Raw genomic sequence first — 21,985 nt, forward strand, 5'->3', positions numbered from 1 at the left:
ACCTGCAGATAGGAGCCAAGGTGTGAGAACGCCTTTTCTAGCTCTTCTTGGCTTTCCCACATCTGCCCCTCTGGGCTTTCAGCCTGGAGAAGTCACACCAGGACACTGAATCCAGCCACTTATCTCTCCCCAGTATTTGGCCTTTTCTCCTACTGCACTGGGTGAGAGGGACTGAGGGCTCTCTAGCCATTGGCTGCTTTTGGAATTGGGCTTCAGACTCAAGCTGATGTCATCTGTCTGTCTGTTCTCTGGGTCTGTCTGAGGGGCGGAAGCTGAGGGAGAGAGTGTGGGCACTGGGATCAGACAACCCTGGACGGAAATCCTGGTTATGTTACTTAGGAGCTGAGTGATCCTGAGCAAGTTCCTTAACCTCTCTGAGCCACTTTCCTCCTGTTAAATGGGTACAAGAATGTCTACATCATAAGGATGTGGTCAGCATTAAATGAGGAAGTACTGAGGTCCCCTTGCTGTGCCTGGAGCATCACAGGTGCTCAAGAAATGTTAGTTGTCTTCTCCCCTGCAGCTTCTGTGGCAATGCATGGAGGACCGAGACAGACAGGCAACTCTGGGATGCCTGGAAGGACTCACATCTCCCTGGGAGTGTTTGTAAATTGGGTCAAGATGGTGGATGAGGAGCTCCCTGCTTTACATATCTGGGCCTCTGGGCTGGGCCTTGGAGACCATCCCACCACATGCTTTTTTCCACTGCCCTTCACATAGTGTTTTTGTTTAATGTTTCTGTTGAATTTGCTTTTAAATCCCATCTCCAGACCTATGACCATTCCCAGCAGAATTTGAACTTTTTTGTGAGCTGATGCATTCGGTCTTACTTTGTGCTTTCTATTGTCTTAGTGTTCTAATGCTAGTTGTATTTCATTGTTATAATGTCTCATGTCTAGTGTTTCTGTTGTTTCTTATTTTTCTTAGATAATTTGTCTCCTGGTTAATAAACTCTACCTTTAACCACTCATTCAGTCACTCCCCAAATAGGTATTGGGCTTTCCTCTTGTGTCAGGCACTTTTCTGGCACTCGGGATTCAACAGCGGACACACAGGCCTGGTTTGCCTTCATGAATCTAATGGAAACACCCATCCATTCCAGAATTTGGCAAGCCTCTCCACACCTCAAGTGGGAGCTGGCAGTCCTCCCTCCCAGGCATGAATGGCAAAATATAAAACTGTCCAGAGGAAATTCAAAGAGGTGGGCTTTGGACATTGTGTAGAGTAGTAGTCCTCAAAGAGTGGTCCTTAGACCAGCTCCATTAACATCATCTGGGAACTTATAAAAAATGCAATTATAGCATCCCACCTAAGACCTCCTAAGCTAGAAATTCTGGAGAGGAATTTCAGCTTCCGATTTTAGCATACCCTCCAGGGGATTTTTTTGTGCTTAAGTTGGAGCTCCAATGGTTATAGGAAGTAATATGGTGACTTCTTCTGAATTAGGATGTATGTTCTCTTAAAATAGAAACATTATGTTCTCATTTCCTCAAAAGTATAGGAAACTAATGGAATCAGAGATTTGGGGCCATACCAGGTGTACTTAAGATTTTATTTATTGCTTCTTAAATATGGCAGGAAACAAAGAGTCCATGCTTGGTGTTCAGGATACAGAAAGAGAACTGACCTGTGTGATGCTGAGAACTGTGCTCACACTTCTGAGAGGCTCAGTACGGAATGCAGGTAAGCAGGAGCACCAAACTCGTTTTGTCACTGCTGGGCAAAACATTAACTGTCTCCCATGATTTATGTCCGTGTTGCCAGGTTTAGCCAAGGAATAACCACCATGAAAGCTGTGGCTAATGTCCATTTGCTGGTTGATGTCCAGTGATCATCAGTAACTTGGTAGACATCTTGGTTGACAAATTTTACTTTTAAGATCATTGAATAGAGTTGGGATAGAGATATCTTAAAGTTATGAGACCACATAAATTACCCTCTTTCAAGTAAAATCTATGAATATCCTGCTGCATGGACTAAGTTGCTTTTCAAAAAAATCAGAATTGTAAAATGTAGGTAAAGAAAACTAGCCATACTTTTTTTTTCTTTTTATTTTTAATTGATTTATTGTCGATTTATTGATAATTGACAATATAATTGATAATCGATTTTTTTTTAATGGTTACATTTCTTCCTTTGGGTTATTTTTTTATTTTTTATAAACATATATTTTTATCCCCAGGGGTACAGGTCTGTGAATCACCAGGTTTACACACTTCACAGCACTCACCAAAGCACATACCCTCTCCAATGTCCATAATCCCACCCCCTTCTCCCAAACCCCCTCCCCCCAGCAACATGGGGGCTTAAGTGTGTACGAGAAGAATAAATGAAACAAGATGGGATTGGGAGGGAGACAAACCATAAGTGACTCTTAATCTCACAAAACAAACTGAGGGTTGCTGGGAAAACTAGCCATTTTTAAGAGGCTTCCAGCCCCTGATGAGCTCAGTAGCTCCATCCATACAGTACATTTTTAGCTTCTTATGATCCTGTGACTTCATGTTTTTTTAATTTGGTGCATTAACTATGCATGTGTATACGTTATGTTACGAAGCAGATGTATCAACAAAATGACATCATTGGTTTGGTGATTTAGGGTGTCTTTATCTGAGCCCCTCATAGATCAATGATACCAAATGTAAATAATTATTTCATATCCAGAAACTCTGTAATGTTAGACTAGCAAAGATTCCCTGGTGGTACTGGTTAAAATGCATATTCCTAGGCTCACTCCCAGAGATTCAATTAGTAGCAGGTCAAGGTAGAGCTCAGGAATCTTTTTTTTTTTTTTTAAAGTAGGCTTCATGCCCCACTCGGAGCCCAGTATAAGGCTTCAACTCAAATTCATAAGATCAAGAGTCAGATGCTTAACTGAACGAACCACCCAGGCAACCCACGGACCTATGTTAAAATAGTCTTCCAAGATGATTTCCATGTAGGGATGCCTGGCCCATAAGTGGCAAATTCCTGTCTCATGGAGCCAACCAGCTCACGTCCACATCATGCTGCTTGAATGATCTGATTACTTCCTCGTTCTTATTCCACACATGATCACACCAAATATCAATCCTGCAGAGGGAATTCTTAGGATTACTTTTAAACAAAAGTATGCCACTGGACAAACTTCTTTCATCCGTCCCTCCACTTCAGGAAACTAGCTCAGAATTATATATGTTCGTAATTTTAATTCTGGTTTGTTTTCAATATGAATTTTGGCAGAGAAGAGAGAGAATCGCCCTTGGCCCTGGATTAGGGTATGAACTGGCAATAAGGGATAGAGGCATGATCTAGTTAACATTTATGTTAGGTAGGTTCCTAAGAAAAATTCACTGAAAGTTTTTTAGAAAAAAATTTCAAAAGCAGAATTTTCATTCAATTAAAAAAAAGGTATTTTGTTTGTTTGTTTTTGTTTTTTAAATTTCTCCAAAGCTTCAGCTTCTCTTTTCCTCTTCTCATGTAACAGTGGGTATAGATTTTGAAAATTTAAAAAAAAATTATTGGGAAGAGGACACACATATAAAGGGCACAAAACACACTTGGATGTTGAAAGTGAAAGCCTTCTTGTCATTAAAATGAAGGTGCTGAGGCCCCATGGCTCTAGCCCCATACTGTCTGTCTGGTCCTCAGTTGTCCTCAAAGACCACGGCATGGTGCCCTTCATCAAGATCTTCCTGGATGATGACTGGTACCGGGGAGCCTCGCTCAGCATCCTGGAGCAGCTGTCCGTCATCAATGCTGAGGAGTACATGAGCATCATTGTGGGCGCTCTCTGTTCGTCCACTCAAGGCGAGCTGCAGCTGAAGCTGGATCTTCTGCAGGTGATGTCAGGTCTCCCTTTGCGACAGGCTTGCCCGCGGACAGGTGGCCGGTAACAGGCGTTCACACGGGACATTCCCTGGGTCACTGTATTGTCCGCGTAGGATAGCACTAGCTGCTATCGCCAAGGAATCCCACATCCTTTGTAGCCCTGTCAGGCGTTCCCTTTCTCTGTCTAGTCCAACCAGGGATGGAGGGGGATGCCATGCAGGGACCACTGTCACCTGCGCATCTCATCCAGCCAGGAGACAAAGGAGCACGGAGAGTTGCATGAGGTGTTCTTCAGGCCTGCAACCCTGCAATGGGCTCACTTCTGTTCAACTTTCTTTGTGAACAACTCATTTGGATATGAGGGGAGCCAGGAACGGTAGTCAGGCTGGGCAGCAACTTCGCAGTGACACGGTCAGCTGGGGAAGTGGAGTCTGAGTCAGTGGTGGCCAAGCAGCCGCCTTGTTTACTTGACCAGCATTCAGTGAGTGTCTACCTCCTGGCAGCGGAGGGCCTGGGACACAAGGCCATCCACGAGCTCCCAGATTTGGGCTCATAGGAAGTGAGCCATCATTGCAGTGCTGTGTGGTGATGCCCTGGAAAGTACTGGGCACAGGCTTAGCCACGGGAGCAGAGGACTAGGAGAGCCCAGTCCCACCCCACGTGTTGAGGCAGGCTTGCACAGGGGTTAGTGGAGCTAGGATGAGCATGTAAGGGGCTGACAGAGGCCTGGCCATGGAGGACACAAGGGGAGGAGTAAAACCAGGATGTCATTTGTGGGTAATCAAGACGAGTGTAGGTTTTTGTTTCTGAAATACTGTTAAGGATCATCAAACAATCGTTGCACAGTTAAAGTGGTAACACCTGTCTCAGCACCATCCCTTCAACAATTCTGTTGTCGCTCTTCCATTCCTTTTGTCTTTGACGCCTTACACAGTTTTAAAGATTCCCTTTCTTTTGTTGTATGCTGTTGAAGAGAAGAGCAGAGGAAAATGCGAGTATCCCCCAGGGACCTCTCAAATACATGGGCAGCACAACTCCATGCACAACATATGCTCGTGTCTCCATGACATGCTGCCTTTGATCACTGGTGAATTTAAAAAAAAAATACAGAGTTGCTCTGACTTCCAAAATTAAACCAACAGGCTTACTCAGCCATGACTATTTCCATACAAAACCCTTCTAACATTTAGAGAATGGTGCTTGGTTTCTTTTACCTACTTGCTTCTCCACAGAGCCAGTCACTGTCACATGACTGCCGGAGATGTGTGTTCCCATCGCCACATGGCCTGAGCCGGCGTGCTTGGCATGGCCAAAGCATCACGAGAAGCCAATCCCAAAGGACAGAATGACCATAATTACCACACATTTCACAGATGACCAGAACCAAAGCAGTGATTTAGTTGTAGAGCCAAAGAAATCAGCTTTAAATGAAATAAAACCAGACTTACGTGAAACAAAAAGTTAACTGTCTTGAAAGATAAAGATACTAGAGTCCCATGATGATGTGAGGTAAACGGACAGAGAGGGCTGTGTGAGAGACAGTAAGGGGGAGAGAGATATCAAGAACTGAAAGCAGTTTATAGCTTGGGAAGACTTTAGCTTCCTATGATCCAGTCTTAATATTCCAGCAGAGACATGGCCAGAAAGCATCTAATACAAATTATGAGTTGAGCTTGAATCTGAGACTAATGGCTTAAAATCTGGGGATCTTTCCTCTTTAGCATGCTATTATTACATTTTTTTCTCACGTGTCTGTCTTCAGCCTGATTCACATGAGCCTTGCTGATAAGCAACAGAGAAGGCATATGACCAAAGTCGTGAAGACTTGGGTTTCCTGGAGGATGAATCATTGAAATCCCCATCTGTTTCTGGTATTTTCATATTGCAAGTCCAACAGATCCACAGAGGGGAAAGTTTTTACTTTCCTTTGCTTGGCGAGAACAAGTGTTTCTATGTCCGTTACAGAGTACTCTGCATTGCTCGTGAAAAGTTCATCTTCTTTGCTGTGCCGCCCGGAGGCACCTTATTGGAGTCCTGCTACCCTTGGGTAATAGGACTGCATTTCTAGAATTAGCAGTGTAAAGTCTTTCTGGTGTTTTACAGATTCAATATAGTTTCAGAATCATGTTATCAAGGGATTAACACTGTGTAAGCTTATTTAACAAAGTCATACCCTGTTGTTCAATGTGCCATCTTCTCCATGGGTGCTGGGTCACTGCTGCATGGTTGCAGGGTGGCGCCTGGAGCTGCCTAGCGCTCTCCCAGGACTCTGTTGCTTTGGTGGGTGGTGCGGAGGCATGGGGCTGCTCCCGCCTGGCCCCCCACTGAGTCATGTGAGTGACTCTCCAGTGTTTGCTGGAGTCTGATATAAAATCTGTATTTTTTCTAAACATCTTGGGAACCTGCTGGAACTTTAGAAACAAAGATGGCAAATTAGCTCTTTCTGGCCGGATCTCCCTCTTTAGAAGCTGCGCGTGGACTCTGCCCGAAGCCCTGGGCCTGCAAAGTGAGTCAGATGTAGGATGAGAGGGAATGATGGAGTAGGGTGGCCTCAAAGGTAGAACCCTCAGTCCTCGCCCTCCAAGGTTTGCCATCTCTGACATGCATTTCTATCCAGGTGGGACTTTCACTTCCTTTCTCTGAGGCAGTTGGGCAGCAGCTTGGAGGAGAGAATTCCTCCAGAAACACCCGCCTGCGGGCAGTTTCCAGAATCCAGGTGGCGCTTTCATACCAACACACAAGCACATGTGACTTCACCACCTAATCCTGGCAAATGATAATTGAGTTAAAGAATAATGTAAGCAAATGAATTTCCTCCCCACTGCCAGTGGGACTGTGATTGGGTTATGCACAAATTCAGATTGATCTGCTAATATACATTTAGCTGTTCAACTCTGGGCTTAATCACATTACCTCACGAGTCTTCCAGCATGACACATGGAAAATTATGAGGAATAACACATAATAGAATGTGAAATAAATCCGGTTAGTCCTAATGTCGTTAACGCTTTGCAGCAGACATCCATTTTATAGATTCAAGCTGGAGGGATACTAACTCCGAGACGATGACATGGTAACTGAGTTAAGGAGGAGAAAATGTGCTTAACGTTGACCTTTCTTGAAATGTGTCAACCCTAGCCTGATTACTTTGACTTCAGCTGATTAAATTTACTCCCTTCCGCAGGCTTGCAAGCCCCGGTGATGCATTGCCACGCAAAGTTGAATGACAGTAATGGAGACCCTCCTCCTAGGCCCCCAGTTCCTGACAAATCGTTTCCCGAAGTAGCACAGTATTTATTTTCCTTTATGATAGAAATGTTTCTCTTTAGTTGCTATGAAATTAAGCCTTTGTAATTGGATTTTGGACTCTTTACTTTATGACTCTGCAAATATGAAATTAACCCCATCCCAAGAAATAATAGAGCCGTCTAAGTTCTAATGAGATTACCCCCATTTTAGATAATGATTTTGAATTTAATAAATCAAAGAAAGCAACAATTAAGGACAGCCATTTCTTTCTCCTCCCCCCTCCCAACAGGAGGAGAAAGGAGCCATCTAGGAATTACAGGGGACAGACCCTCTGCGAGACACGGGTCTTAAGAAGGACTTCATTGGGTTGTTCTGTTGTAAAAGTATCTGCTCTCAACACTCTTTGAAGGATTGAGTCCTTTTGAATGATATCTGGTGTCAAATTAGATGATTGGAAGGTGGCTTCTTGGATAAGAGGGGAGTTTGGTGGTCACCCAAGTGCCTGTAATTTGATTTGTTTGCTTTTTGATCATTTTCCCTTTTTCATACTTGTTTTGTCATGTGTCCTTGTGATAAATGGCATAGTTTCATTCAATTCATTTACCTTCAACAACCTCCTACTGGTTCTAGGAGACACAGAAAGCACTCCTATCAGTTTAGAAGGTTTGACATCCTAGAACTTAAAATTTCCCAATGTCTTGGTGATTAGCGACCAGGCAAAAAGGCCATGCTCTACCGTATACCAGTGCTCATCCTTTTACATGGAATGTCAATTGGTGGGAAGAACCACCACCACCAACACACTTCAAGGTCAGAGTGGGTTTCCAACTTGGTGGAAGAAATAATATTCTGTTGGGAGTGAGTTGCTCCTACAAGGCAGGCACAGATGGAGCAGATCTGTGTGTGGCTTGTCCTGGCCCCAAGTCCCATGGTGGTGCATAGGGACAGGCTGCTGCTGCTATGATGCATCCACATGGAGAAAGGCCTTGCTTGTCTTGAAGGCTTAGTGTTGCTCCAGTGGCTAGTGGGGAGACATGGGGTTGAACTTCACACTCACTAAGCATCACCCTTCTGGAGAACCTGCTTTAACAGTCTACATGCTTCTTTTGAGGACCTGCCTATAAAATCAAATTTCCCTGCGTTTTGAGCCAAATTCAGAAGTAGGCCATATATTTTCCTTCTTCCTTCCTTCCTTCCTTCCTTCCTTCCTTCCTTCCTTCCTTCCTTCCTTCCTTCCTTCTCTCCTTCCCTTCTTTCTTTCCTTCCTTCCTTCTCTCCCACCCTCCCTCCCTCCCTCCAAAACATTTGTCGAATACCTAATGTACACCACACACTGTCCTCAATGAATGGCACATTGTAAGTGCTCAATAAATGTTTGATTTTAGAAGGAAACAAAAGTTTGTCTAGGAATAGCTCAGTGACCTGGAGAAGGCAGATTCTGCCATGAAGGTTATGATAGCCTAAAATTCACACGTGCTCTATTCTATAAGCTAGAGTTATGCTTCCTTCCTTTAAACGTTTCTCTCCTCTACCTTGATTCCTTCATATTTCCACACCAGATATCAAGCGGATTCACTTTACCATCTTTCTTCATTTAACAGAGGCACTCATGTTTGCATAGAAAGGGAGACAAATAATGACAAGCTACCTTATGGCGATTTCACTGTGAGTCTTTGCAGTACAAGTGATGGCTCATCCCACTTATTCAGCAAACATTTATGAAGTGTGTGCTACATTCCATGGCATGGAGTTGTCTGATTTCACAGAGCTTGAGTCTAGTGGAGGGCTGAGACAATTTCCAAGTCTCTTCATGGCAGTGTGAAGAGAGTCTGATTCAACAACGGACAGGGGGCTGTGTGAGCCCTTGACCCGGGGGCAGTACAATTCAGTGGTCAAAGGACACTTCCTGGAGGGAGAGGCATCGAAGTTAAGACCCAGGACAGGAAACCAATGCAAACCCTGAGCATAGGCCTTGGCAGCATTCATTTGAAAGGAGGCACTGAGGGGAAACCTAACTAAAAGGAAGAGGAACAAGGTGGATACGGTTTCAGAATCACTCTCAGGTAACCCAGTGCTCCCACAACTTGACCAGGGAAGAGCACGTGCAAGGCTTTGGCAGTGGTGTGTGGGAGCTCGACCTTAACAAGCTGCCTCCTGGGTTTTCCTCATTTTTATCCTGTTGGTGTTTCAGTCTCTCCTCAGGATCCTGGAGACCCCCAAAGGCCGTGCTGCTTTCAGAGTGTCCAGTGGCTTCAATGGACTCCTGTCGCTGCTCTCTGACCTGGAGGGGTCGCTCCAGGAGCCCCCGCTGCAGACGTGGGCGATGGTGTCCCCCAGCCAGACCCTGGACCTGGTCCTGCACACCCTTTGTGCCTTGTCTGCGGCATTGCACCTGGACCCCGTCAATGGTGACTTCTTCAAGAGGAATGGGCTTTTTGAGAAGTTGGCGGAAGACCTCTGTTTGCTGGGCTGTTTCGGAGCCCAGGAGGAAGAGGGAGCCCCTCTGCACTCCGGGGCAGACACGAAAGCCAGGCCATTTGCTGATTTGCTGAGTGTGGCCTTTACCTCTACGAGCCCATTCCCACCCAAGATACAGAGCTGCCTCCAGATCCTCAGCTTTCTGGACAGCATGACCAGTGGCACCCTTCACCTGCGCAGAGACCTGAAGGAGTCCCCAAGGGCTGGGCAGGACCCAGTTGTGAATGCCCAGAAGGAAGAAGCTGGCAGGGATGCCCAAGGCAACTTCAAGCAGTGGCCAGATCTGGAGGAGAGGTAGAGCTTTGCCGCCTGCTTCTGTAATTGGGTCATGAGTGCCTTGCTCTCTCCCGTTTTCTCCCCAATATCCTGTGCATGTGTAGTAGGTCGGAAGCTTAGACCTTCAACCTGGGGCAGTGGTGGGACATGTGTGGGAGGGTGCACAAATGTCACGTGTCTTTCTTCCCTTTAAATCAAATTAACTTTGACTTAAATCTCCTCTACTGTGGGAGCTGGCAGAGAACCAATCTGAGTCAATACGTGGTTAGAGGATGCTTTTGAGTTATACAAGAACTGGGGGGCTTCTCAGATCTTGGAAGCCAAGGGCAGAATTCTGCCGATAAGCTCACTTTCTCCACCGCCATCTTTGCTGCTGCTCCGGGGAGACTTGGTGCCTGTGCCCAGCCACCCTGCTGTCCTGGGCAGCCTCCCCCCCCCCCCCACTGCCATGCCTCTGCTTTGCCAGAAATGAGGTCATTTGACTTGCAGGATGACCACAGTAACCTTTTCTCCTGTTCTTTCTGGCTGCTTTCACTTCTCATAACAAAACCAGTCATCTCTGCTTACCTCTCAGGGCCATCTCCTCCATGAGCCCAGACTTTTGTAGACAACGCTTTACTTTCATTCCCACAAAACAGACTTCCACTAAAGCGATTGAGCACAAAGAACACTGCTCCTTCCTTTGGAAATGCAGGGGAAGAAAATGAAAGAACATAACAGCAATAGTGGGTTATCGTTTTTTTTTTTCTTTTTAAGATTTTATTTATTTATTTGTTTAACAGAGATCACAAGTAGGCAGAGAGGCAGGCAAAGAGAGAGGAGGAAGCAGGCTCCCTGCTGAGCAGAGAGCCTGATGTGGGGCTTGATCCCAGGACCCTGGGATCATGAACTGAGGTGAAGGCAGAGGCTTTAACCCACTGAGCCACCCAGGCACCCCAATGGGTGGGCTATCTTTTTTATTCTCCTTAGGTAGCAATGACAAAACACAAATTAATATTGCAATAAACTATCTTGCCTTCTACCTCTCCACACTGTCTGACGTTTGCTGCCATGGCTCTCCCTTCTGAGAGACGTTGTACCCATTTATCCAAAGATGTTGGATTGGCCATGCAGCAGCGCTGGGGGTTGTTGGTGAGGGGGGCGAATGCCAAATCTCCAACCACATAGATAATCATATCATTGTTCTTGTTTCTCCAGCTAATCTGCTAAATTAATTGGTTTTCTAACCTTGCATTTGTGCAGACACCAACTTGCTCATGAAGTATTTATTGCTGCCTTTGATTTGCTGATTTTTTGAAAAGGACTTTTGTTCATGAAAAAAATTGGCCTTTCATGCTCTTTTCTTGACTATTTTCACTATCAAGTTTATGGTAGCCGCCTAAAGTGAGTCGGGGCAGTGTTGTCTCTTCTATTCTCTGGAAGAGTTACATAAATAAAGATCACTGTTCTTATTCCTTAGCTTTGTGATAGAATTTGCCAGTAAAAACCTCATAAGCCCCATGTTTCCTTGTAAGAAGATTTATTTTTCTGAGAATAAACTTCTTGAATCATTCTCAGTAATTTTTCATGTTCATTTTCCCATTCTGAGTTCCAATTTACTGGCTGGCATAAATAAGGCTGTTCCCAATATCCTTTTAACTTTTTGCTCCTGACATCATTTACTGCTTTTCTCTCCCCTGCACCCCTACACCCCAGCATTCTTTTTTTTTTTACATATTTATTTTAAAAATTTTTTATTTTTTATAAACATATATTTTTATCCCCAGGGGTACAGGTCTGTGAATCGCCAGGTTTACACACTTCACAGCACTTACCAAAGCACATACCCTCCCCAATGTCCATAATCCCACCCCCTTCTCCCAAACCCCCTCCCCCCAGCAACCCTCAGTTTGTTTTGTGAGATTAAGAGTCACTTATGGTTTGTCTCCCTCCCAATCCCATCTTGTTTCATTGATTCTTCTCCTACCCACTTAAGCCCCCATGTTGCATCACCACTTCCTCATATCAGGGAGATCATATGATAGTTGTCTTTCTCTGCTTGACTTATTTCGCTAAGCATGATACGCTCTAGTTCCATCCATGTTGTCGCAAATGGCAAGATTTCATTTCTTTTGATGGCTGCATAGTATTCCGTTGTGTATATATACCACATCTTCTTGATCCATTCATCTGTTGATGGACATCTAGGTTCTTTCCATAGTTTGGCTATTGTGGACATTGCTGCTATAAACATTCGGGTGCACGTACCCCTTTGGATCACTACGTTTGTATCTTTAGGGTAAATACCCAATAGTGCAATTGCTGGGTCATAGGGCAGTTCTATTTTCAACATTTTGAGGAACCTCCATGCTGTTTTCCAGAGTGGCTGCACCAGCTTGCATTCCCACCAACAGTGTAGGAGGGTTCCCCTTTCTCCACATCCTCACCAGCATCTGTCATTTCCTGACTTGTTGATTTTAGCCATTCTGACTGGTGTGAGGTGATATCTCATTGTGGTTTTGATTTGTATTTCCCTGATGCCGAGTGATATGGAGCACTTTTTCATGTGTCTGTTGGCCATCTGGATGCCTTCTTTGCAGAAATGTCTGTTCATGTCCTCTGCCCATTTCTTGATTGGATTATTTGTTCTTTGGGTGTTGAGTTTGCTAAGTTCTTTGTAGATTCTGGACACTAGTCCTTTATCTGATATGTCGTTTGCAAATATCTTCTCCCATTCTGTCAGTTGTCTTTTGATTTTGTTAACTGTTTCCTTTGCTGTGCAAAAGCTTTTGATCTTGATGAAATCCCAATAGTTCATTTTTGCCCTTGCTTCCCTTGCCTTTGGCGTTGTTCCTAGGAAGATGTTGCTGCGGCTGAGGTCGAAGAGGTTGCTGCCTGTGTTCTCCTCAAGGATTTTGATGGATTCCTTTCGCACATTGAGGTCCTTCATCCATTTTGAGTCTATTTTTGTGTGTGGTGTAAGGAAATGGTCCAATTTCATTTTTCTGCATGTGGCTGTCCAATTTTCCCAGCACCATTTATTGAAGAGGCTGTCTTTTTTCCATTGGACATTCTTTCCTGCTTTGTCGAAGATTAGTTGACCATAGAGTTGAGGGTCTATTTCTGGGCTCTCTATTCTGTTCCATTGATCTATGTGTCTGTTTTTGTGCCAGTACCATGCTGTCTTGATGATGACAGCTTTGTAATAGAGCTTGAAGTCCGGAATTGTGATGCCACCCACGTTGGCTTTCTTTTTCAATATCCCTTTGGCTATCGAGGTCTTTTCTGGTTCCATATAAATTTTAGAATTATTTGTTCCATTTCTTTGAAAAAGATGGATGGTACTTTGATAGGAATTGCATTAAATGTGTAGATTGCTTTAGGTAGCACAGACATTTTCACAATATTTATTCTTCCAATCCAGGATCATGGAACATTTTTCCATTTCTTTGTGTCTTCCTCAATTTCTTTCATGAGTACTTTATAGTTTTCTGAGTATAGATTCTGTGTCTCTTTGGTTAGGTTTATTCCTAGGTATCTTATGGTTTTGGGTGCAATTGTAAATGGGATTGACTCCTTAATTTCTCTTTCTTCTGTCTTGCTGTTGGTGTAGAGAAATGCAACTGATTTCTGTGCATTGATTTTATATCCTGACACTTTACTGAATTCCTGTATAAGTTCTAGCAGTTTTGGAGTGGAGTCTTTTGGGTTTTCAACATATAGTATCATATCATCTGCGAAGAGTGATAATTTGACTTCTTCTTTGCCGGTTTGGATGCCTTTAATTTCCTTTTGTTGTCTGATTGCTGAGGCTAGGACCTCTAGTACTATGTTGAATAGTAGTGGTGATAATGGACATCCCTGCCGTGTTCCTGACCTTAGCGGAAAAGCTTTCAGTTTTTCTCCATTGAGAATGATATTTGCGGTGGGTTTTTCATAGATGGCATTGATGATATTGAGGTATGTGCCCTCTATCCCTACACTTTGAAGAGTTTTGATCAGGAAGGGATGCTGTACTTTGTCAAATGTTTTTTCAGCATCTATTGAGAGTATTATATGGTTCTTGTTCTTTCTTTTATTGATGTGTTGTATCACATTGACTGATTTGCGGATGTTGAGCCAACCTTGCAGCCCTGGAATAAATCCCACTTGGTCGTGGTGAATAATCTTTTTAATGTACTGTTGAATCCTATTGGCTAGTATTTTGTTGAGTATTTTCGCATCTGTGTTCATCAAGAATATTGGTCTATAGCTCTCTTTTTTGGTGGGATCCTTGTCTGGTTTTGGGATCAAGGTGATGCTGGCCGCATAAAATATGTTTTGAAGTTTTCCTTCCATTTCTATTTTTTGGAACAGTTTCAGGAGAATAGGAATTAGTTCTTCTTTAAATGTTTGGTAGAATTCCCCCGGGAAGCCGTCTGGCCCTGGGCTTTTGTTTGTTTGGAGATTTTTAATGACTGTTTCAATCTCCTTACTGGTTATGGGTCTGTTCAGGCTTTCTATTTCTTCCTGGTTCAGTTGTGGTAGTTTATATGTTTCTAGGAATGCATCCATTTCTTCCAGATTTTCAAATTTATTGCCGTAGAGTTGCTCATAGTATGTTCCTATAATAGTTTGTATTTCTTTGGTGTTAGTTGTGATCTCTCCTCTTTCATTCATGATTTTATTTATTTGGGTCCTTTCTCTTTTCTTTTTGATAAGTCAGGCCAGGGGTTTATCAATTTTGTTAATTCTTTCAAAGAACCAGCTCCTAGCATCGTTGATTTGTTCTATTGTTTTTTTGGTTTCTATTTCATTGATTTCTGCTCTGATCTTTATGATTTCTCTTCTCCTGCTGGGCTTAGGGTTTCTTTCTTGTTCTATCTCCAGCTCCTTTAGGTGTAGGTTTAGGTTGTGTACCTGAGACCTTTCTTGTTTCTTGAGAAAGGCTTGTACCGCTATATATTTTCCTCTCAGGACTGCCTTTGTTGTGTCCCACAGGTTTTGAACCATTGTATTTTCATTATCATTTGTTTCCATGATTTTTTTCAATTCTTCTTTAATTTCCCGGTTGACCCATTCATTCTTTAGAAGGATGCTGTTTAGTCTCCATGTATTTGGGTTCTTTTCAAACTTCCTTTTGTGGTTGAGTTCTAGCTTTAGAGCATTGTGATCTAAAAATATGCAGGGAATGATCCCAATCTTTTGATACCGGTTGAGTCCTGATTTAGGACCGAGGATGTGATCTATTCTGGAGAATGTTCCATGTGCACTAGAGAAGAATGTGTATTCTGTTGCTTTGGGATGAAATGTTCTGAATATATCTGTGATGTCCATCTGGTCCAGTGTGTCGTTTAAGGCCTTTATTTCCTTGCTGATCTTTTGCTTGGATGATCTGTCCATTTCAGTGAGGGGAGTGTTAAAGTCCCCTACTATTATTGTATTATTGTTGATGTGTTTCTTTGATTTTGTTATTAATTGGTTTATATAGTTGGCTGCTCCCACGTTGGGGGCATAGATATTTAAAATTGTTAAATCTTCTTGTTGGACAGACCCTTTGAGTATGATATAGTGTCCTTCCTCATCTCTTATTATAGTCTTTGGCTTAAAATCTAATTGATCTGATATAAGGATTGCCACTCCTGCTTTCTTCTGATGTCCATTAGCATGGTAAATTCTTTTCCACCCCCTCACTTTAAATCTGGAGGTGTCTTCAGGCTTAAAATGAGTTTCTTTGAGGCAAAATATAGATGGGTTTTGTTTTTTTATCCATTCTGATACCCTGTGTCTTTTGACAGGGGCATTTAGCCCATTAACATTCAGGGTAACTATTGAGAGATATGAATTTAGGGCTATTGTATTGCCTGTAAGGTGACTGTTACTGTATATGGTCTCTGTTCCTTTCTGATCTACCACTTGTAGGCTCTCTCTTTGCTTAGAGGACCCCTTTCAATATTTCCTGTAGAAATATTGAAAGGGTTTGGTGTTTGGTTTGGTGTTTGCAAATTCTTTCAGTTTTTGTTTGTCCTGGAAGCTTTTAATCTCTCCTTCTATTTTCAATGATAGTGGATATAGTATTCTTGGCTGCATGTTTTTCTCATTTAGTGCTCTGAAAATATCACGCCAGCTCTTTCTGGCCTGCCAGGTCTCTGTGGATAAGTCAGCTGCCAATCTAATATTTTTATCATTGTATATTACAGACTTCTTTTCCCGGGCTGCTTTCAGGATTTTCTCTTTGTCACTGAGATTTGTAAATTTTACTATTAGGTGATGGGGTGTGGGCCTATTCTTATTGATTTTGAGGGGCGTTCTCTGAACCTCCTGAATTTTGATGCTCGTTCCCTTTGCCATATTGGGGAAATTCTCCCCAATAATTCTCTCCAGTATACCTTCTGCTCCCCTCTCTCTTTCTTCTTCTTCTGGAATCCCAGTTATTCTAATGTTGTTTCGTCTTATGGTGTCACTTATCTCTCGAATTCTCCTCTCGTGGTCCAGTAGCTGTTTGTCCCTGTTTTGCTCGGCTTCTTTATTCTGTCATTTGGTCTTCTATATCACTAATTCTTTCTTCAGCCTCATTTATCCTAGCAGTGAGAGCCTCCATTTTTTATTGCACCTCATTAATAGCTTTTTTGATTTCAACTTGGTTAGATTTTAGTTCTTTTATTTCTCCAGAAAGGGCTTTTATATCTCTCCAGAGGGTTTCTCTTATATCTTCCATGCCTTTTTCGAGCCCGGCTAGAACCTTGAGAATTGTCATTCTGAACTCTAGATCTGACATATTACCAATGTCTGTATTGATTAGGTCCCTAGCCTTTGGTACTGCCTCTTGTTCTTTTTTTTGTGTTGAATTTTTCCGTCTTGTCATTTTGTCCAGATAAGAGTATATGAAGGGGCAAGTAAAATACTAAAAGGGTGGCAACAACCCTAGGAAAATATGCTTTAACCAAATTAGAAGAGATCCAAAATCGTGAGGGGGGAGAAAGGGGATAAAAAGAGGTTCAAAAAGGAAGAAAGAAAAACAAAAAGAAAAAAGAAAAAAAAAAGAAAAGAATTAAAAAAAGAAAACACCTAAGACAAATATAAAAAGGAAAATATATATATATTAGATAAACTAGTAAAAAATCGTTAAGAAAGAAAAAGGTAACAGTTAAAAAAAAATTTTTACCCGAAGGTGAGAAAAAAAAACAAAAAATGAAAAAAAAATTAAATTAACTGCAAGACTAAAAAAAAATCACAGGGAAAAAGCCATGAGTTCCGTGCTTGGCTTTCTCCTCCTCTGGAATTCTGCTGCTCTCCTTGGTATTGAAACCGCACTCCTTGGTAGGTGAACTTGGTCTCGGCTGGATTTCTTGTTGATCTTCTGGGGGAGGGGCCTGTTGTAGTGATTCTCAAGTGTCTTTGCCCCAGGCGGAATTACACCGCCCTTACCAGGGCCGGGGTGAGTAATCCGCGGGTTTGCTTTCAGGAGCTTTTGTTCCCTGAGCGCTTTCCGCTTTCCGCTTTCCGTAGAGCTCCGGAGGACAGGAATACAAATGGCGGCCTCCTGGTCTCCGGCCCGGAGGAGCCGAGAGCCCAGGGCCACACTCCTCAGTGCGCCCTCAGAGAACAGCGCCCAGTTACTCCCGTCTGCCTGACCGCCGGCCGCGCTCCGAGCTCACTGAGCCTGCGACCGGTTCAAGGTCACCCTGAGCTGTGAGGTTACTGTCGGCTCTGTCTCTGTAGCCAGCTTTCCCGTTCCAATACCCGCAAGCTCTGAGACACTCAGACACCCCCGATCCTTCTGTGACCCTGTGGGACCTCAGGCCACGCTGACCCCGTGTGGGCTTTGCCCTGGGTAGCCTCTGGAGCGAAGTCCCTCAGTGGAACAGACTTTTAAAAGTCCTGATTTTGTGCACCCATGCCCCGCCGCTTGCCGGGAGCCGGCCCCTCCCCTCGGGGTCACTTCTCCGCCGGTCCTACCTTTCAGAAAGTGGTTGTTTTTCTGTTTCCACAATTGCTGTTCTTCTTCTCTTTGATCTGCCGATGGATTTTCAGGTGTTTGCAATCTTTAGATAAGCTATCTAGCTGATCTCCGGCTAGCTGATCTCCGGCTAGCTGAAGTAGTCTCAGCCTGCTACTTCTCCGCCATCTTGACTCCTCCCTCCACCCCAGCATTCTTGACAGATTTTTATTTATCAGCGTTTCTCAGGGACGAACTTTCAGCTTTTTCTATCTCTCATACGTACTTTTTTTTTTTTAATATTTTATTTATTTGACAGAGTTAGAGAGCACAAGTAAGCAGAGCATCAGGGAGAGAAGCAGGCTCTCTGCTGAGCAGGGAGCCTGATGTGGGGCTCGATCCCAGGACCCTGGAATCATGACCCGAGCTGAAGGCAGCTGCTTAACCAACTGAGCCACCTGGGCGCCCCACATACATACATTTTTAATTTCTGTTTTCATTTGGTTGTTCTTATTATGTCCTCAACCTTCTTTGGGTTCATTCTGGTATTCTTCTCTTTAATTTAATTGATTAGGAGACTTCTTAAATGCAAATTTTTGTCACATTACTCGAGCTGTATCATGCAACTTTCATTATGTTGCACTTTTGATATTATTTAGTCCTAAATATTTTAATTTCCTTTGTGACTTGTAGTTTGATTCTTGAGTCTTATTTTAATTATGAATTTCCAAAGTTACAGAATATTTTTGGTCATCTTTCATTGTTGTTGAGTTCTAATTTTATCATCATGAGAGAAGGTGGGCTGTATGATGGCCATGCTCTGAAATTAGTTGAACTTGACCTTGTGGCCTCCCATGTGACTAATCTTCATAAGTGTTCCATGGGTGCTTGAAAAGAATGCATATTTTCCAGTTGTAAAACTCAGTGTTCTATTTCTGTCCTTTACATCAAATTCATCTATTGTCTTCTTCAAATTTTCAGATTATTTAATCTGCTTGATACATCACTTACTAAGCTGTCTTAGATATTTTTCATCGTAGTGATATATTTGCCAATTTCTGTTCATTTTTGCTTTACATCTGAGGATATTGGAATCACACATCTTGATAATTTTTACATCATCTCATGGAATCAGAAATTTTCACCTTCTACGGTGACCCTCTTTATCCCCAATAATATATTTTGCCATAAAAACAATTTTGTGTAACCATAAAAAGGCTATGCTTGCTTTCTTTTGGTTAGAATGTGCCTGGGATTAAAAAAAAAAATTCTATTGTTTCAAGCTTTCTGGGTCCTAATGTTTTTGGTGTTTCTTTTGTCAACACTAAAGAGTTGGTTTTGTTTTTGCTTTATTTTGTCATTTAACCCAGTGTGGTATTTTTTGGTTATGGAAGCATGTGCTTTGTTTACATTTTTATAATTACTAATATGTTTGGAATGATTTCTACTTTGCTATTTTGTATTTTCCATGGTCCCCCTTTTTCTTTTGATTTTTTTCCTTGTCTTCTTTTGAATTATTGGAATTTTAATTTTTTAATTTAAATTTTCCCATTGACTAACTTGGATCTTATACTATTAGTCTTTTAGTGATTGCACTAAAAGAATTTAACAGTTCTCTTCATAATGTTTAATCCTTTACTCTGTTTACCATTGCTATTTATCTTCAGCCTCTTCCCAATATATATGTGTTCCATGTGTAATATGTAAACTTAATTCAACTCTTAAATGTACACTTACATTTCCAATGTATATATTACTGTTGCCTAATATTAATTTTGGGCCATGATCAATCTAATCTAAATCTAATTTTAGCTAATCCAACAAATAAGGCATGTATTCATATATTTTTTGTTGAGGTATAATTGACATATAACATTATATTACTTTTAGGTATAAAACATAGTTATTCAATATTTATGTATACAAATATTTTAAAGACTATATGAGAGAGAGAGAGAGAGAGAGAGAATGCTTGAGTGGGCTGAGGGGCAGAGGGAGAGAATCTCAAACAGACTTCTCACTGAGTGTAGAGCTCGACGTGGGGCTTGAGCTCACAAGCCTTGAGGTCATGACCTGAGCAGAAACCAAGACTTGGATGCTCAACCAACTAAGTCACCCAGGCACCCCTCAGTATTTGTATATATTGGGAAATGACCACCACAGTAAGTCTGGTAATTAGCATCCATCACCACACTAGTTACAATTTTTTTCTTGTGATAAGTGCTTTTTAAGTTTTATTCTCCTTGCAACTTTCAAATATACAATATAGTGATATTAACTGTAGTCACCACCATTAACTGTAGTCACCATCAACTGTAGTCAAATATACAATATAGTAATATTAACTGTAGTTACCACCATTAACTGTAGTCACCATCAATTGTAGTCAAATATACAATATAGTAATATTAACTGTAGTCACAACTGTAGTTGTACCTTATGTTCCCATGACTTATTTATTTTAAAACTGGAAATTTGTACCTTTTGACTGCCTTCACTTATTTTGCCAACCCTCTATGCCTTGCTTCTGGCAACCCTCTGTGTAATCTTTATATCTATGAGCTCTTTTTTTGTTTTTAGGTTTCATATGCAGGTGAGATCATATAGTATTTGTCTTTCTCTGAAGCATATCACTTAGCATAATGCCCTCAAGTTCCATCCATGTTGTCACAAATGACAAGATTTCCTTCTTTCTTATGAATAATATTCCACTATGTATTTGTACCACATCTTCATCCATTCATTTAATGATCACTTAGGTTGTTTCTGTACCCTGGCTATGGTAAAGAATGCTGCAATAAACATAGGGGTACATGTATCTTTTTAAGTTGGTGTTTTCACTTTCTTCAGATAAATGTCCAGAAATGGAATTGCTGGATCATATGGTAGCTCTATTTTTAATTTTTTGAGCTATCTTCATATTGTTTTTTATGGCTGCACCCATTTATATTCCCACCAGTAGCACATGAGTGTTCCTCACCAACACTTGTTATTTCTTGTCTTTTTGATGATAACCATCCTAACAGGTGTTGAGGTGGTGTCTCATTGTGATATTGATTTGCATGTCTTTAATGATAAGTGATGTAAAACACTTTTTCATCACCTCTGTATCTTCTTTGAAACATCTCTTTGGATGTTCTTCCCATTTTTTAAAAAAGATTTTATTGACTTATTTGACACAGAGAGAGAGAGAACACAAGCAGGGAGAGCAGAAGGCAGAGGGAGAGGGAGAAACGGGCTTCTAGCTGAGCAAGGAGCCCCATGTGGGGCTTGATCCCAGGACCCTGGGGTCATGACTTGAGCCGAAGGCAGTTGCTTAAGCAACTGAGCCATCCAGGCACCCCATTCTGTCCATTTTTTAAAAAAAAATTTTTATTTTTTATAAACATATATTTTTATCCCCAGGGGTACAAGTCTGTGAATCGCCAGGTTTACACACTTCACAGCACTCACCAAAGCACATACCCTCCCCAATGTCCATAACCCCACCCCCCTTCTCCCAACCCCCTTCCCCCCAGCAAACCTCAGTTTGTTTTGTGAGATTAAGAGTCACTTATGGTTTGTCTCCCTCCCAATCCCATCTTGTTTCATTTATTCTTCTCCTACCCACTTAAGCCCTCATGTTGCATCACCACTTCCTCATATCAGGGAGATCATATGATAGTTGTCTTTCTCCACTTGACTTATTTCACTAAGCATGATATGCTCTAGTTCCATCCATGTTGTCGCAAATGGCAAGATTTCATTTCTTTTGATGGCTGCCTAGTATTCCATTGTGTATATATACCACATCTTTATCCATTCATCTGTTGATGGACATCTAGGTTCTTTCCATAGTTTGGCTATTGTGGACATTGCTGCTATAAACATTCGGGTGCTCGTGCCCCTTCGGATCACTACATTTGTATTTTTAGGGTAAATACCCAGTAGTCCATTCTGCCCATTTTTGATTGGATTTTTTTTTTTTTTAAGTATTGAGTTGTATGAACTCTTTATATATTTTGGGTATTGACCATTTTATCATATATAAATTTGAAAAATATTTTCTCTCATTCTGTAGGTTCCCTTTTTGTTTCACTGATGGTTTGTTTTGCTGTACAGAAGTTTTTAAATTTAATGTTAGTTCTACTGGTTCATTTTTGCTTTTGTTATTTTTGCTTTTTGTCAAATCCATAAAATCATTGCCAAGACCAATGTCAAGGAGCTTACCTTCTTTTATCTTTTAGAAGCTTTATGGTTTCAGGTTTTATGTTCACAGCAAGTCTTTAATCCATT

The 21,985-nt window shown here is 41.9% G+C and overlaps 1 protein-coding gene across 9 annotated transcripts in view; it reads left to right on the forward strand.

The window, feature by feature from the left end:
• Nucleotides 1–21,985, forward strand: part of WDFY4 (WDFY family member 4) — a 273,431-nt gene that overhangs the window by 40,262 nt on the left and 211,184 nt on the right. For all 9 annotated transcript variants that reach the window (XR_014307369.1, XR_014307370.1, XR_014307371.1 and 6 more), the window contains exons 10-12: nucleotides 1,579–1,683; nucleotides 3,631–3,821; nucleotides 9,251–9,831. Coding sequence is in view for 6 of the 9 variants with exons in the window: in XM_082718543.1 (XP_082574669.1) it covers nucleotides 1,579–1,683; nucleotides 3,631–3,821; nucleotides 9,251–9,831 (877 nt within the window). In the remaining 3 variants the exon portion in view is untranslated. The remainder of the gene's footprint in view (nucleotides 1–1,578; nucleotides 1,684–3,630; nucleotides 3,822–9,250; nucleotides 9,832–21,985) is intronic.

The sequence above is a fragment of the Mustela nivalis genome, assembly GCF_964662115.1.
Source record: "Mustela nivalis genome assembly, chromosome: 2".
Taxonomy (NCBI): Eukaryota; Metazoa; Chordata; class Mammalia; order Carnivora; family Mustelidae; genus Mustela; species Mustela nivalis.